General features: G+C 48.5%; 1 protein-coding gene across 1 annotated transcript; it reads left to right on the top strand.

Moving 5' to 3' along the window:
- Positions 1-334: 334 nt before the first annotated feature.
- LOC139060306 (uncharacterized) lies at positions 335-826 on the top strand. The gene has a single exon (XM_070539406.1). The coding sequence runs from the start codon at positions 335-337 to the stop codon at positions 824-826; it is 492 nt and encodes a 163-aa protein (XP_070395507.1).
- The last annotated feature ends 16,443 nt before the right edge of the window (positions 827-17,269 follow it).

Here is a 17,269-nt window from a genome sequence, read left to right as displayed (position 1 = left end):
GGAAACGCTCGCGGAAACTGGCGCGTGGCCCGTCTCTTTGACGGCTGACCTGCGTGCCCTCGGTCACCTCGAGCGCCTCTCCTGTGCCCCGGACGCAGGACCCATCCTGTCCCTCATCCGTTGCCTGCCCCAGTCACGAGTGGGAACAGTGTGCGATCTGTTTGACAGCCTGGTGGTCGACCCTCCGCCCGTACCGCCTACCTGGCCACCGCCACACCAGCGCACGCCACTTCACGTGTGACTTGACCTCCCGGGCGTTCGCTCCAAACATCGCACGCCTCTCTGCGCTGTACAGCAGGAGGCTGCTGCCAGGATCGAGGACGACCTGGGAGGAATGACGCACTTGTATGCCGATGGCTCCGTCCTCAGCGACGGCTCGGCGGCTGCCGCCTGTGTTGCTCCCGCACTTGGCATCTCGAAGCAGTGCCGCCTCTACTACCGGGCTTCCTCTACCACGGCGGAGCTAGCGGGACTTCACCTCGCTGCGGACATTCTCGAGGAGTCGCCGCACATCACCAGCGCGGCGATTCTCTGCGACTCGAGGTCCGCGCTGCAGCAGCTGCTACTCGACGAGCACGCGCCGCCCCTTGCACAGCGCCTTGCCGTCCGTCTGCACGCACTGCAGGGGCGATGCAACCTGCGCCTGCAGTGGATCCCCTCGCACGTCGGAGTCGCGGGCAACGAGACGGCGGACAGGCTGGCCAGGCGCGCGCACGACTCGTCGACCGCGCTGACAGACCGGGTGAGCTCGCTGGACACAGCGCGACTTCACTTCAGGCGGGAGCTCGCGCTCCGCCATCCCGACGACCGAGTTACAGTGAACTAGAAGCAATTCAGTGCAACGAGCGGAGGGGGCTGCGCCTTGCGGCGTGTGTCACCCGCGGTGGCACCCGAAGCGGTGGCGCTGCCGTCGACCACTCTTGAAGGCGACAGGTCTGGGCACGCAATACCATTGCATTTCAGCGGTGTGTTTTGGTGGTGGCTTTTTGCTCTGTGCGGTTGTGCGTCGCAAGCGTTCTCTTGTGAATGCGGCCACTTGCATCAATGAGTGCAAAGCAACGTCTCAACCATTGCTACGCCCCAGGGTGTAGCACAGGATACGCCCGAACTAACAGTGCGAAGAAGCTATCGTTATTCAAGGCGCCTGCAGACCCGGAACGGAGGTGCACGTGGGAGAGAAACCTACATAGAGCCGACAAGCCGCTAACCACAGACTGCGCGGTATGTGAGCTGCATTTTGAGCAGCGCTTCATTGTTCGGGACTATGTGCACCGTATAAATGGGGAGGAAGTTCGCATCCCACGCGGTACGCCTACGCTTACTCCGGACGCAGTCCCCACAATTTTGCCAAATCTGCCAGCTTACCTGAGCAAGCAGCCTACTCCCAAGAGGAACGAAAGAAAAAGGAAAGGCGATGACGAAGTCCCACCACGAAAAAAGGCACGAGGGCAGCTTGCAGAGACGACAGAGGTTGACGAACCTACGGGTGCGACGGTTGACAACGAAGTCTGTGTGGCCGCGACTGTCGCTGCGGTGACGAAAATAAAAGTGCCTGGGAAGCGCTGGACGCTACATGAACTTCACGACGCAGACGGAGTGTGTTTTACTTCATGTTCCCTCGACTCGCTCTCAGGTGAGATGAATGTGGAAAAGGCCGTGTTCTTCACTGCAAACAGTGCCGGTGCTATGAACTCGAAGACGTTCGTGCTGGGTAAGCAGGTGGCTGGCGCGTCAGTGGCAACTATTCAAGATGCTATAACCACTCTGCTGGAAGCGCATGATATGCACCTCTGCAAAGGCGCAGCGTCACGGAATGAAAGCTGCCTAACTACCAGCTTAACAATGAGATTGCAAGGCCAAATTAGGCGCGAGGCAAGAGCAGCTTATAGTACTAACTGCCTAGGCAAGACAACAAAAGAAGGAACAGCTTGCGTCGTTTGCAAGTATCTCAGAAAAGCCCTTGTTAGGCGGCAGTGGCGCCTCGAAAGGCGTCAAGGTCAGAACCAAAGTTGCAATAATGCTAGCTCGCGGTGGCACGGCAGTGTTTTGAAGAAGCTGCAGGCATGTACCCGTAAAAACAAGCGGCTTTTATCGAAGGTAGACAAGCTCGCCTTGGACCTCAAGAAAATCAAAAGCGAATGTGCTGCAACAGCTGAAGATGTACTTGCTGAAAAGTTAAGCTTTTTGTCACCAAAGCAGCAGCTCGCTGTCAGGCAGTGCTTCGAGGCATCAAGAAGGAAGAGTCCGCGGGGCATGAAGTACGACAAAGAATGGATCCTCGAATGCATCTTGCTCAAAATGAGAAGCCCAAAGCTGTATCAATATATGCGGAGGCAGAACATTTTGGTGCTCCCAAGTGAAACAACCCTGCGTAAATACGCTGCTCAATACAGAAGCGGCTACGGGTTCAATGAGAAAATGCTGAGTGTGTTGGAAAAGAAGGTTGCCCACCTGGATGTGTTCCACCGACATGGTGGAATAGTCGTGGATGAAATGAAGCTAGCTGAACATTTGTCAGTGACCACAGGAGCGAAGATTGAAGGTTTTGTGGACCTGGGCCCGTACACACCCGAAAAAGAAAAAAACATTGCCATGCAATCATGGCCTCGTAGTGATGTTTGTGCCAATGGTTGGCAGCTGGACTCAGGTTATTGGTGTTTTCGGAAGCAACGAGAATGTGAAAGGGGACCTGTTGGCCAAAATTGTGCTTGAGTCCACAATTTTAGCAGAAAGGGCTGGCCTGTTTGTGGACTTCGTAACTTGCGATGCAGCGGCCTGGAACAGGAAAATGTGGCGCATCTTTAACATTCGAGCATCTTTGAAGGAAGTTGTCTGCAAGAAGCCCCATCCTGTTGAGAGCAGTCGGTTCTTACATTTTCTCTCTGATTTTCCTCACCTAGTAAAAAACGTGCGAAACAGGCTTCTCACCACGACTTTTGACACCCCTGATGGTGCAGTTTCAATGCAGTTTCCAAGAGAAGCTCTCAAACTGGATAGCAATGCTGTCACTATGAAAGCAATGCCTGGAATAACCAGCGTCCACGTATTCCCCAACAATTTCGAAAAAATGCGGGCAAGTTATGCATTCCAGTTGTTTGGGCATGGTCCTTTGAGGGCATTCTTTCTTTACCGTACTCAGTTGGAAAGGAGCTGTGGTAAAATCGAAGCGACAGAGAAGTTCTTCATGAGAATGAAGTCACTGATTGCTGTGATGACTGCAAGGTACACAGCCGAAGATCTCCGACTCCATTCTGCAGGTGAAGAAACCATTAAGGAAATGCTATGTTTCCTGGACGTCTGGGAGCGCCATGCTGATAAGAAGAAATTTCTGAGCGAGTCCACTGCAGAAGGCTTAAGAGTTACTCTAACAAGTACTCTTGAGCTTCTTCGCTATTTGCATCACCAAGTTGGCTTTAGCTACTTGTTGACATCCCGGCTGAGCCAGGATAAAGTGGAAAACTTTTTTGGAATCGTTAGACTCTCATCTGGCTGCAACTCACACCCAACGCCACAGCAGTTTCTGCTAACTGTTAACTGTCTCTCTTTTTATAACTTGGCGCACAGTGTTGCAGGCGGGAATGCAGAGGGAGATGTCATCAGTTCTCTTCTTGATGTTGGGGACCGGGAAGAAACTTCAAAGCAACAGCTGATTGACCAGATGAAGCTTTGCACAGAAAAACAAGCAGTACCTTCAAGTTCACATGGCAGTGAAGCAGTGGAACACGAGTACAATGTCCAGAGGAGCGACTCAAGGCTTATATATTACATTTCCGGATACGTGGCCAAAAAGTGTGTGCTGCCCACCAAATGCTGTGCGTGTAATGACAGCCTCTTACTTCCAACAGAAGAAGGGCGCCGCTTGCATGCTGCAGAATTTGTGCGCCATAATGATGAAGGAGGTTTACTCTACCCCTCGGTGGAACTGTTCCGCTTTATAACAAGGCTTGAAGACATTTTCACTAATTGCTTTAGTGCACAAAAAGTTCATCGGGAAAGCGTAATGGACATCCTGCATATGATTCATTGCGCCGCTCCCTTGAAGGTGGGATGCAGAGATCATGCAGAAAGCCTGACTCCTCGCATAGTCAGCTTTTATGTCACCACACGGCTCCATTTTTTTATCAAAGGCTTGAATAAAGCACATATGCTGTCAAAAAGAAAGGCAGCACAGCACCTGAAGCTAAGCAGACTGACTTAGCCCAATTTCTAAGCTGCTTGTTAAGTACATAAAGCTCTCGGGATGATTCTTGCGCTATTACAGAGCGCCTGGAATAAAATCGTATGGGACAGAGAAATCAGTTTCGAAGTCGTTCTCCCTTTTTTTCTGCGCGTCAGATTTCGTCTTGTGCAGCACATACTTTAAAAATGAAGTGCTTTCTCGTGTAGCCTTAATTTGACGGATATCTGTGCATGTGCACCCTAGCAGACACTGTAAGGTGTCTTTTGCGATCGCGAACATCATGCGAATATTTGGTCCCGCAAATGACAATTGCTTCGCAAAATTTGGTACTCGCAAATTATTCCGGTAGTGCCATCTAGTCCGAGTTGACGACTAAGCGTGAAAAAAGAAATTGCAGCGCATCAACTGTCCTTCGTCTGCTACTGGCTTTGCTCAGTAAGACACGCCCAAAATCTTACGGCCACCTCAAACACCTCTACGCACATAAAGTACCCAAAAAATAATTGAAAACCCAAGCTGAATTGCGTTAAAACAGCGGCTGTGCATAACCAAACACGCTTTCTATTTTTGTGTGCCACGTACGCTTCAGAGGGGAACAGGACGAGCTTTCAAGAGCGGTCGATTGCAGCGCCGCCGCTGCAGGTGCCACCGCGCGCGTCAGCGGAGAGGCGCGGTCGTGCCACTGGAAAGTATTCTAGTACACTGTAACCGAGTTGCGCAGGGGCGCCCACCGCGTCATCTCCCGCAGACCGGATTCACTAGGCGCGAGCGCGCCTTCCTCCTCGCCCTTCGGACCGGTTCTGTGTGGCCCGCCGAGCGGCGGCATCGACTGCGTGGAGCCCCCTCTCCCCTTTGCGGCGACTGCGGCGCGATCGAGACACTCCAGCACCTGCTGTGTGAGTGCCCCAACTTTTCGCTCGCGCGCGCGTCCCTTGCCCGTGTCTACCGTGGGCACGGCCTGCCGTGCGACACCGTGACTGAACTCCTGCACCCCTCGGGCTGCCCTTCACGCCACAGGACACTTCTACGTGCGCTCCTGACATTCGCCGAGGCTGTCGGCCTCGCCGACCGCCTTTAGCTCTGCTGTCTCTGGTGCTCTTTCTCTCCCCCTACTTTCATTCCCTACCCCCTGTGCAGCGCGGTTGAGGTGTCCTCTGCTGAGAGACAGTTACTGCGCTGCACTTTACCCCAACCTTTCCTTCCCATCAAGAATCTCCTTCCCTCTCTCTCTCTGATGATTGTTTCTGTTAACGGACACCGTAAAAAACTACAGAAGCTAGTCATACATTGCTTCCGCTATAAAAGGCGGCAAAATGGGGACCGCCAAGTAGATTGATTTGTCGGCGCTTTAGGAATGCGTGTGAGGCGTGGTGGCGTGGGTTGACAAGGAGGGGGGGGGCCACCGGGCCTCCCCTTGGGTACGTGCCTGATCACAATAATTATGGCGAATACAGTTGTCGGTACTCTTATCTCATGCCCGGGTAATGTATGTCGGCGATTTCTATATGCATCATTTTACAATGAACAGCGGAAAGGTACAGACCACGCGAACACGCCAAACGGTATCTCTGGTATATTTCCGGTGAGCCAACTGCCCCCGACAGCTGCACTTTATTGGAAAGGCGTCAGGTTATTCGTCAGCGTGCCAATGCTTTTTTTGCACGGCGCGATGATTTTTTTTCCTCACCCAAAGGATCTTTAGGCCTTTAGACAGCCGCTGTGACACATGGAGCCATTGGAATTAACATTAGCCATGCGCCGTTGGGCTGATATCAATGCGTGCTGCAAGGGAGGGGGGATCTGATTTCTGTGAAAATGAAAAAAAGTAAAAAAAGCATCGTGCCGTGCAAGAGAAAAAAGATTACATGGCGGAAAAAAACAAGAGAAACCGTTTCCAGCCTAGGCCAGCTTTTGATGGCATGTGTGTCACTGGCAGGTGGCGGTGAGGGACAGTTTGGCAGGGGTTTCTGCGTTTCGTAAAGGTGTGCTTTCGGCCGTACATTACAGATAAATCATTGGTGGTCATGTACACCCGTAGCGACAGCCTTAGCATGGTGCTCCAGGTGAGACGGTGACGTAAAAAAACAACGAAAAGACAAAGAGGGTGCAGATGCATCAGAACGTCGAAAAGCTGGAAAGTCGTTTTGCTGCAAGTGCAAATAATCTCCACGAGAAAGTGGGCAAAAACAAAACATTGGCCGGGAGCTCAGAACCATGGAACTATCGCAAGGGCGTGAAATTTGTAAATATTCATTTCGTAGTAATTTTATTTTCGTCACAGCCCTGACGCATACATTTTCTCCCTAGCCCTGCTTCTGTTTCGTATAGTTGATCTTCTCTGATAGACTAAATTTTTTTGCAAACCGATATACGCATTCTACTCTATTCAGGATCTGGCACGTGCTGAACAAGCTACTTCTGTCCGACGTGCCGAAAGACTTCGTCCAGGGACCGCTAACGAAAAGCATCGTGGCCGCGCTTCTGCCTTCTCCCGGTCCAAAAACTGTCGTTCTGTGCTGTGGACCACCAAATTTTCTCTACGAGGTGTGCAAGCCAGCGCTCAGGGATATCGGTCACGACGCGACACGAGTGCTGATTTTCTGAGCAGAAACGCACTACTGCAAAACTGAAAGCCTCAGAAGGGTTTAAGGATGTGCTTTACTTTAAATCAAATACGCACAACACCGGAGAAAGCTCGCCACGATGCCGCTAATTGCAATATACGCCAGTCATTTAAATCTTTATTCCGTGTCTAAGCTCGTTGCGCTAGTAAACGCGCACTTTACCGTGACTGACTTATCGTTCTTCACTAACCTTTCGCGATGTCTTAACATCCTTGAACATTGTCTTGCATCTATGCTGGTTGAGGTGCCTGCAACAAAACTTACAAGGTTCGCGTTCAGACAATGTCATTATTACCTTCTCGAACTCATCTCCAAGCGATCGAAAAGAGGACTTTCGACAACACCAATATCAGCAACATGCTCGAGTGCTCATGGTGTGATTGATCAAACCGAGATATCCTAAATATTTTGTTTTAACAACTACACGGTCAGTGCTCAGGACCATGTTCATCTTCTACTATGAAAGCACATAGAAATGCTAGGTCACTCTTTAACAAAAATATAACTCCAGCACCACTATCTATATTTAATGCTCACCATGAATAAGAAGTTGAATCTTTTCTAATTAGTAGTTATGACCCTGTCTTTTCGAGCATAATCGCTAGCGTAGGGTGTTTCTTTTTGTACAGCAATAGTAACCATTCAGAAGTACTTCCTTCATTGCCAGTTTTATTTTTCCTTTGTTAACTTAAGATTGTCGTCACTTTTTGGTTGAACTCATTATGGTGACTGACAATTGGTTCGTTTCTTATCGCACTACTGCGTAGCACAATGTTCTGGAGATCGCAGATGCCCGCTCTCTCGACCTGGACGTGCAATTTACTACAACACTGTTTCGCTACAGCAGATGCTCTATAGAAGATGAGGACGACGTTCACGTGCACTTTGTTCTGATAAACACCATCCAGCAATAATTGTTCACCATCTTCCACTATATAAACGCATCTTGCCGTAACCTTGAAGAATAGTTCAGTCGCGGCCGCTTGATTATGTAGCTGATAAAATCACAGAGATTATAACACTCGGCAGGCCACCGTGGCCTCCTTTCTCAATCGAACCACGCTGATGCTCTTTGGGAATCATCACGGGTCTCAACCTGTGAAAATTCGCTCGAAGAAATCATCAACTCAAACATCAAATCATCAAATCAAACATCAACTCCCGCCAAAAAATAGCGCGCTCTGCGAACTTTGATGCAGCGTGCTCAAGTCGAAGGCTAGACTTGCACGTCCTACGTTGAAAAATTAATAACATTGTGGAAGTCTGTCAACGCTTTCATGAAAAAGGAAAATAAGGTCGGCTACCTCATCAAACGAACTCTAAAAGGGGTCTTTAACTCCCTCAGTGGCCGTCCTACAATCTTGAGTCAACTATAAGACGAATAGTGCGTGGACACCTTGTCCACGCTAAAATGTTCCTGTGCCAAGTAAAAAGCCTCCATAGTGCATATCCTCCACACGACGCAGCGCGAATGCCTACTACAGGCACATGGTTGGTTTGCGTCGTCGTGATGTTCTGCAGAATGTCTTCTACCGACCACCTGCAACTGTCTCGGCGTGGAACGTGCTTCTACGCACAGGGAGACTACTGGTAGGTTTATCGCAGTTTGCAAGCTACCATCGTACTTTTTGACTGATGCGAAAGCATAAAATGCCTCATTGAGCTAGAAAGCCAGCGTATGTAGCAGCGAAACGACACCTCAGTTGCGACGCAGCGTCATGAGCACGCCTAGAAGGTGTTCCCATTTATTGCGACACCACGGCATGAGCGTTCCTTGATGGAGCAGTGCGGACGAAAGGGATCACCTGCTGCCGCAGTGTTGGCCTGCTGAACACCTGCTGAAGACCGGCTGCCCGAGGTGTTGCTTGAGGGCAGAATTACGTCGCCACGTCGGTGGCATGCGGCGTTGGCACCGCAGGCTGGTGCTGTTTCCTGGCTCGGCCAGCACAAACCGCTATGGTACATTACTCGCACTGCAAAACTCGAAGGGCCGCTAAGCGACGTTCAATTGGACATTAAAAGCTCCCGCATTCAAAAGTCGTAAGAAGTGCTCAGGTGTCCTCGTATTTAAAAATATTTCTCTGCCAGGACTCACTACATCAATAAAGTATGTTCTAAGCAGACGCCATACACCCGTAAGAAGCTAATAAAGAGCACATGTCCTTGCAAGGACCAGAGATAAAGCGCGCGGATCACCCGTAGCTTAAGATAACATCCTATTAGCCCTAAAATGCCAGTAGGTAGATGCAACTCACTCACGTTTAGTAAAAACAAAATATTGCCAGCCGATATTTAAATTTTTTAGGTATACTTTTCCTTTTTTTAACCGCTGTTCCGATTATATGCTGCTGGTAGTGCTTAAATAAGCAAGGGCATGGATATGTTATAACTTTGGTCTGCGGCAACTTTAGAAGGGCCATCTTATTTGGAGAGTCATTGGCTTGTTACACCAGAGTATTGACCAATCCCGCATAGTGGCATAGAGTAAAAGAACTACTTTGCCTGATGTGTGTGCAATATATGTGATGTAGATGTAGATCCTTGTAGGGATTGGAGAAGAGTCGGTTAAGTTAAAGTTAGGCGCAAAATAAAACGTGAGAATTTCATAATGGTCAAGCTAGAATATCAGTTATTTCTTTATTTATTTCACTTATTTTGCTTGCTTTTGTTCCTCCAATATAAAATAAGTTACGCTGGTGTTTCGAGCGAAATGGCGTGTAAGCACGTCATGAATGTAATTCCTGTAACCTTGATAGATAGATAGAATAAACTTTAATGTCCAACGGAAAAGGTGATCTACCCACTCGCCGACGCGCAGGTCAGGGGGCGAGTGCCGCCGCCTCAGATGCAGGCTGGGAGGTCTTGGGTCCCAGCAGCCTCTTCGGCCAGTTGCATGAGCCGGAGCTGGAGCTCAGAGTCCGAGCTGCGCAGCAGGGTCTCCCAGGTGTCTCTGCTACCTATCTTGTGCGTTCCCCCGGGAGAATATGGACATTCCCATATTATGTGGTCGAGGGTCCCTCTCGCCCCACAAAGATTTCATTTATCGCTCCTGGCCTCGGGGAACATGTGGTTCGCCATAACCGGGTGCGGATATGTATAAGTTTGTAGTCGTCTCCACGCGACTGCTTGTCTGTTGTTTAATTTTGGGTCTCGCGGGGATACCAGTCTACGAGCCAATCTATAATGCTGCGTGATCTCCCCATATTTTAGCATGCGCTCTCCGCTCCCTCGGTCATCGAGGGGCCCCGTTGCCACTCGGCGGTAGAGATCTCGAGCCAGCTCGTGGGCCGCCTCGTTGCCGGGGACGGCTTCGTGTGCCGGAGTCCAAATTATTTGAATTTTTCTATCTAGCTTTCTCTGGCCTAGGATTCTGGCCGCTAAGGGCGAGATCCTTCCCTTGCGAAAATTTTCTATGGCAGTTTTGCTGTCACTGATCACAAATTTCGCGTCCGTTCCAGCGCAAGCTAATGCGATCGCAATTTCCTCGGCAACTTCTATGTTGCGCCCGCGCAGAGTGACAGCGGTCACGGCAATACCCCGGCCGCTGACGGCCGTTACCACCGTAAAACTGCCGCTACCTCCCGCCGCGTCTACATAGGCCACCTCATGCTCCGAGATATTACCGAATCTAATTTTTAATGCTTCGGCTCGTTTATGCCTCCTGTCTTTGTTATGTTCCGGGTGCATGTTTTTTGGCAGAGGGGGAATAATCAGATTTTTTCTAACTTCCCTATCTACTTCCACCTTTTGGGTGGGGCCTCTGTCCGGATTTATTCCAACTTTGGCCAATATGGCTCTTCCTGTCTTCGTGGTGCTAAGTATCTCAATTTGAGAGGTTCGCACCGCTTCCGCCAGTTCTGCCCATGTGTTGTGCACTCCTAGAGCCATCAGTCTCTCTGTTGATGTACACATGGGCAGTCCCAGCGCTCGTTTTACGCATTTTCTCATTAAAGAATCAATCTTTTCTCTTTCCGCCACTTTCAAATCGAGATATGGCGTTGCATAGCTCACCCGGCTGAATATGTACGCCTGTATTAGCTTAATTAAATTTTTTTCCTTTAGCCCTCGGCCTTTGCTGGCCACCCGCCTAATTCGCCAACAATCCGTACAACCCGCCAACAATCCGTACGCTCAGGGTCTGTAATGCGTGATTCTGCAGCCTCTTGACGGTCTCGCTATTGTGGCCGTGTGACTGGAGAATCAGGCCCAAGATTCTAATTTGCTCGACTATTGGTACCGCTTTACCCGCCACCTTAATTTTGATCTCCGACGGTGCCTTGCACTTTAAGTGTTTCGGATTGTATATAAACAATTCTGATTTCTGCGGCGAGCATGCTAGGCCTCTCTCGGCCGCGTAATCGACTATGATGTTGGTGGCGGCCTGGAGCAGGCTTTCGACGGCTGAATAACTTCCCCGGTTGACCCAGAGGGTGATATCATCCGCATATATACTAAATTTTAATCCCTCGAGCTTTGCCAATTGCTCGGGGAGTTCTCTCATAGCCACGTTGAAGAGTAAGGGAGACAGCATTGATCCTTGGGGTGTACCCTTACTCCCTAGCTCAATTGTGGGAGATTCCAGCGTTTGGAACCTCATGCAAGCAGTTCTTCCCGTCAGGAAGTCCCTGATGTATCGATATGTCCTGGTACCTGCATTAATCTTGTTCAGCCCTTCCAGGACCGCCTCATGCTTTACGTTGTCAAAAGCCTTCGTGAGGTCCAGTCCCAGAATTGGTTTTGCATCTTTAGACCTTGAGTCTATTATATCATGTTTGATTTGGAGCATGACGTCCTGCGTACACAATTGAGGTCGGAACCCGACCATCTCATGTGGCCACAGATCGCCCTGCTCCATGAAGCCCATCAGTCTGGTCTGGACGACGTGCTCCATCAATTTCCCCACGCATGACGTTAAGGAAATTGGCCGTAAATTTTCCAATTGCGGAGGCTTCCCGGGTTTTGGTATTAAAATAATTCTTGCCGTCTTCCACTGTTGCGGGAGCTCGCCTTTTTCCCAACATTCCTGCATGTACTTCGTTAGATAAGTAATGGAATCATCGTCTAAGTTTCTGAGCATTTTGTTCGTTACCCCGTCAGGGCCTGGAGCCGACTTCGTTCTGAGTCTTACAATCTCTGCTCGCACTTCCGCTTCTGTGATGGGGGCGTCCAACGCCTCGTTAGGCGCTCCACCATAGTCGGGTAGTGGAGTTCGCGATGTTTCCCCCACGAACGTCTCAATTAATTTCTTCATGAAATAATCATCGTTCCCTACGAACGCGTGCCTAGCTTTTGCCAATCTTGTACCGGATTGAGTTTTCGAGCTTGCGGGGTCCAACAAGTGCCGGAGGATGTTCCACGTCTTCGAGAGGTGCATGCTCCCTTCCATTTCGTCACACTTGTTGGCCCAATTTTGCTCGCATAATGTAAAAGTATAATCTTCGATTTCCTTATTGTGCCTAGCAATCCTTCGTCTGAGGTTGCGGTTCCATTTCGTTCGTGGCAAACACTTTATGTCTTAAGTGCAACATAGAAACTGATGACTTGGGCATGTGGGCGCTGGAATTTTTAAAATAAGCAATATATATAAACGCCACATTAGTGTAGTAACTGCGCTTCATAAAATTGCAGCCACAAGGCAGTTGAAAAAGAATGCAGGGCATAGAAGTGGAAGAAGAAGTGATCGCTCTAAAGTCGTGGACCGAAGGCTCGGGCCGCCATCGCTGTTGTCCCTGATTCCTGCTTGCCTCGACAGAGCGACCGTTGCGTGGACCTGCAGTGGCGTTTTGGCTGAGTATCGGGTGGTTTAAGGTGTCTCAATAACCGTATTTTAGTCCCTGGTTGATTGGCATTCCTTGCGTCAGCCGTCTTGAGCTGATGTCGACCAGTTCTCCTGGCCAGGCGCGATCCGCCTGGTCAGCATCCCTGCCACCTAATGAATTGCCCATAGATTTATTTTTTCGCAGTGGCGTCAGCACCATTCCTGTGGCGCTTGTGCCTACCAATGGAGGTTCCATCAGGATCACAAATCCACAGGCTGTCCAGAAGGCACTCAAGGCCACGTCTAACCACTTCCAGACCATCACTGATGTGCGAGCGTTCGGACGGGGAGGTATAGTGTGTCGTTCACCCGACCAGACCTGTGTAGAAGACCTCTTGAAATGCACTTCATTCGCTTCCACCCCGGTGAGTGCTTTTATTCCGCCTCACCTTGCGTGAACCAAGGGTCTTGTACGGGGCGTAGACTCCCGATTAAGTCCTACTGAAACCCTGGACAAGCTATCCGCAGCAGGCGTCATTGCCATCTACCGTTGCAATCGACTGGCCAATAACGAGAGGGTTCCGACAGAATCTGTGATTGCAACGTTTGTGGGCACATCCTGTCCATCTGAAATAAAGGTGTGGCCTCTTGTGTTCCGTGTAGAGCCGCTTGCGTCACGTCCAATCCAGTGTAAGAATTGTTGGAGATTCGGGCACAGCGCAGGAGGCTGTAAGTCTAGCTTGCGTTGCCGCACCTGTGGGGATGGTCATTCTTCAAGTGAATGCTCTACTCAATCTCCAAAGTGCTGCCTCTGTGGGGGAGAACACCCAGCGGACTATTCGCACTGCTCAGCTCGCGCTCAAGAAATACAAATTCTTGAAATAATCGACCGCCGTCGTTGCTCCCGAAGAGATGCAATTTCAGTGATCAAAGACAGGGCCTTCGGATACTCTGGTGTTACAGCGCGCAACACTCCAAGCATGGATCTTAACCTCTCAGAAGCAATTGACTCTGCTGTGGAAAAATCAATGGCTAAAGCGATGGATAAATTGATATCCAGTCTCTCTGATTGCTTAGCGCAAATAATTTCCAGTCACATGATGCAAATAATGCAGCCCACTAGGACACCAATGCAGTGCCCAGAATCTAACGCCACATCTCGAACGCCTAGCAACGAGGTAGAGACGCCTTCCACAGTTGCAGAATATTCTACAGACGCTACTCTGCTAGTTCGAACACGCGAGGATGAGCCCTCTTATTCAGACACTGCTATTGTCACAGACATGGAACTTGACACTCGAGCTCCCAAACGTATGGGGTCCCCAATTTCAAAAACTATGAAACCAAAATCTAAAAAGAGTCAACCAACTCCTGTGCTTACAGAAAGTATTCTAAAGGCGGCAGTTGCCGCTGCTGTGCGTTCAACACCATTGGACAGTTGAAAGTGCTGCAGTGGAACTGTCGCTCTATATTTTCAGCTTCAACAGATTTATCTTGCCTATCTATTCAATTCAATCCAGATATCTTACTTCTTCAAGAAACGTGGCTTTCGCCAGAGAAAAATTTTCATTTAAAAGGTTTTCGGTCCTTCCGATTAGATAGAGACTCGCGAGGTGGAGGATTAATGATACTTGTTTCCAGTAAAATTTGTCACAAGGCAAAAATTTCTTTTCAAATCATGGACTGCGACTGTGAAATTTTGGCCATAGATTTATGTCTCCCAGGACACCATCCATTTTCAATTATAAATGCTTATTTCCCCAGCGGTGTGCAAAGTACGCGTCAAATTGATAGGGCTGTGGCTGCATGTAGAAAAGAAATTTTGTTTGTAGGGGATTTCAATTCGCATCACGTGTCGTGGGGACACAAAACAGATTTGTGTGGTAAGCGACTTTGGGAGTGGACTATTGATAGTCACCTTTCATGTCAGAACACAGGACAAGTAACGTTTGTTAGAGGACCCTTCCGTTCAGTGTTAGATTTGACATTTTGTAGCGCTGGCATCAAGGTTTTGTCGTGGGTAGCGGTTGAATCAGCAACCAACAGTGATCATCTTCCTGTGTCATTTGAAATCAATTGTCAAATAACATCTTTAGATTACCAGGCATGCACATTTATGGACCATACGAAATTTAAGACTTTCTTGCGTTCTGCCGTTTCGAAACTTGCCAATGCCAATGATAAGGAAATCGCTTCTACCATTTGCTCAATTCTAGAGGATTCCCGGAAGCAAGCTGAATTTGTCATCCCTTCGGCTAAAGGCACCGCTTGTCGTTGGTGGAATAATGAGTGTACGCGGGACTACAGAAAAAGAAAGGCAGCTTGGAAAACGCTTCTACATAATCAGTGCCCGACCAATTGGAAAAATTATCAGTTTCATGCTGGTGTATTTAAGCGTACTGTTATTCGAGCCAAAGAGGAATACGATATTAGACATTACGATTATCTATCTAACTCAAAAAATAAGCGTGCTTTATTTTCATTCCTTCGTGCTAGGAAGGTGCTACCAACACCCTTAACATTAAATTCAATTTTTTTGACCCCGCAGGAACTGAGCGCCTCCCTAGAAGGGATTGCCGAAGAAGGGATTCATTGTTACATGAATCGCCTAACGTTCTTTTAGACTTGGTGAATTATTCACTTAAATATGCATGGATTCCGTTGCACTGGAAGCTTGCCAAGGTAATATTGATGCTTAAGAAACAAGAAGGAAGGTATGTATTGGACAACAATAGGCCCATTGCGCTTACATCAAACGTAGTAAAATTTATTGAGAGGCTTCTTCACCGTCGCATCATGAAATTTATTAATGATAATTCCATTCTTAGTCCCTGTCAGATTGGTTTCAGGGCCGGCTGCTCCATCTGGCATGCCCACGTCGACTTAGAAAGCCGAATACAACTCGCTCGACGTCATAAGCAATACGCTGCCTTAGTGACGCTCGATATCGCTAAAGCATACGACACTGTGGAGCACACTATATTGATCAATCGGTTAACTTCCTGTGGTGTTCCTGGGTATATAGTAGCGTGGATTTGGTCATTCTTAGGTGAAAGAGAATTCTATTGCTACGAAAGCGGCGTTTCTTCTTCTAGACACAAACAAACGAGAGGCGTACCGCAAGGCTCAGTTCTTTCCCCGGTACTTTTTAATATTCTCATGAGCACACTACCTTGTCATCAAGAAATAACTACTTATGTTTATGCAGACGATATTGCGTTTTTTGCATCTGCAAACGACATCCACACGCTATACCAACGACTGCAAACTTACCTTTATGATCTGGAGAGGTGGTTAGATGCTAGTCACTTCACCCTCAATGCCAGCAAATGTGCTGTTCTCGTATTTCCGATACGTGACATAGTGCACATTTCATTGTCTTACCACCTTCAAGACATACCACAGGTGGAATCTGTTAAATACCTCGGAATTATTTATAACGCCTCTCTCAACTGGCGCTCACACATAGATCATTTGACTGGGAAAGGTACCCGTGCAATTGGCATATTGCGTAGGCTGAGCAGTCGTCGAATAGGATTGAGAAGAGATACACTCCTAATGATATATCGTATGTACGTTCGCCCTGTATTAGAATTTGGTTGCGTGCTCTTCTCTGGAGCTCCAGCCTACATGTCCCATCCTCTAATCCTCTTAGAAAGAGAAGCATTACGTCTGTGCTTAGGTCTTCCTAAATTTGTTGCAAATTCTATTCTTTATCTTGAATCCCGTGTTCCGCCACTTTCGTGCAGGTTCCGGCTTTTAACGGTGCAGACGTTCTTAAGGATTTACGAATCACCACTGCGTCATTCCCAAGTAATCTTTATTTCACAACCTGCGTTGTTTTTCGGTGTCATCTGGCCGCGACTACATAACCCGCAAATTATATTCGTGCAAAAATTACTTGACTCTTTGGGCGTGCGCATATGCGATGTTCTTCCTATTACCGACAGAGCTGTTGCCACGGATATTCAATTTGATGACATCTTTCCTAATAATGCAAAATTACTTCCACACCGTATTCTAGACGGTATATTACAAGATCACCTGAAAAACCTTCAAACAAACGTTGTAATTGCTACAGATGCTTCAAAATGTGAAGAAAAGTCAGGTGTAGGAATATTTTCCCCGATTCTCGATTGGACATTTTCTCTTCGGCTGCCAGATTTCATACCGATTTTTTTAGCCGAATTCATGGCCGTGGTGCTGGCATTACGCAAATTAGGACCATCAATTACGTCAGCCGTGATAGTCACTGATTCTTTATCATTGTGCTCATCCCTTATTGCTTCTAGTGATTCTCGCGTGATGCGGACATTTCAATCATTGGTACCTGATTACTTGAGAAGCGTGCGTTTGATTTGGGTGCCCGGCCATAAAGGACTAATCATTAATGAAATTGCAGACTCTCTAGCCAAGGCATCGATAAGTGGCCCGATTCTTCCTTGCTGCCCTTTGACTGCTTATGTAACTGCAGCTAGATTTCGCAGGAGTATCATTATACAGTCAATATCAGGCTCCGCAATTACTAACTCTGTGGATTACGGACATCTCCTGCACCCTTGGAACAGAAATTTTTGCCGAACACGGAAAATGGAAGTGTCCATCACGAAGCTGCGCTGCCGTATACCTGCATTGAACTTCTACCTCCACAGGTCTGGTCTGGTCCCCTCACCATTATGCTCATTCTGTGGCGAAGCGGAGACAATC

This window comes from Dermacentor albipictus, chromosome 5, assembly GCF_038994185.2.
Source record: "Dermacentor albipictus isolate Rhodes 1998 colony chromosome 5, USDA_Dalb.pri_finalv2, whole genome shotgun sequence".
Lineage (NCBI taxonomy): Eukaryota > Metazoa > Arthropoda > Arachnida > Ixodida > Ixodidae > Dermacentor > Dermacentor albipictus.
Note: the sequence above shows the minus strand (reverse complement) of the source record. Positions and strands in the feature narration are given on the sequence as shown.

What these genes read in the sequence shown, in the direction of transcription:
- LOC139060306 (XM_070539406.1), top strand. Translation starts at nt 335, where the DNA reads ATGACGCACTTGTATGCCGATGGCTCCGTCCTCAGCGACGGCTCGGCG.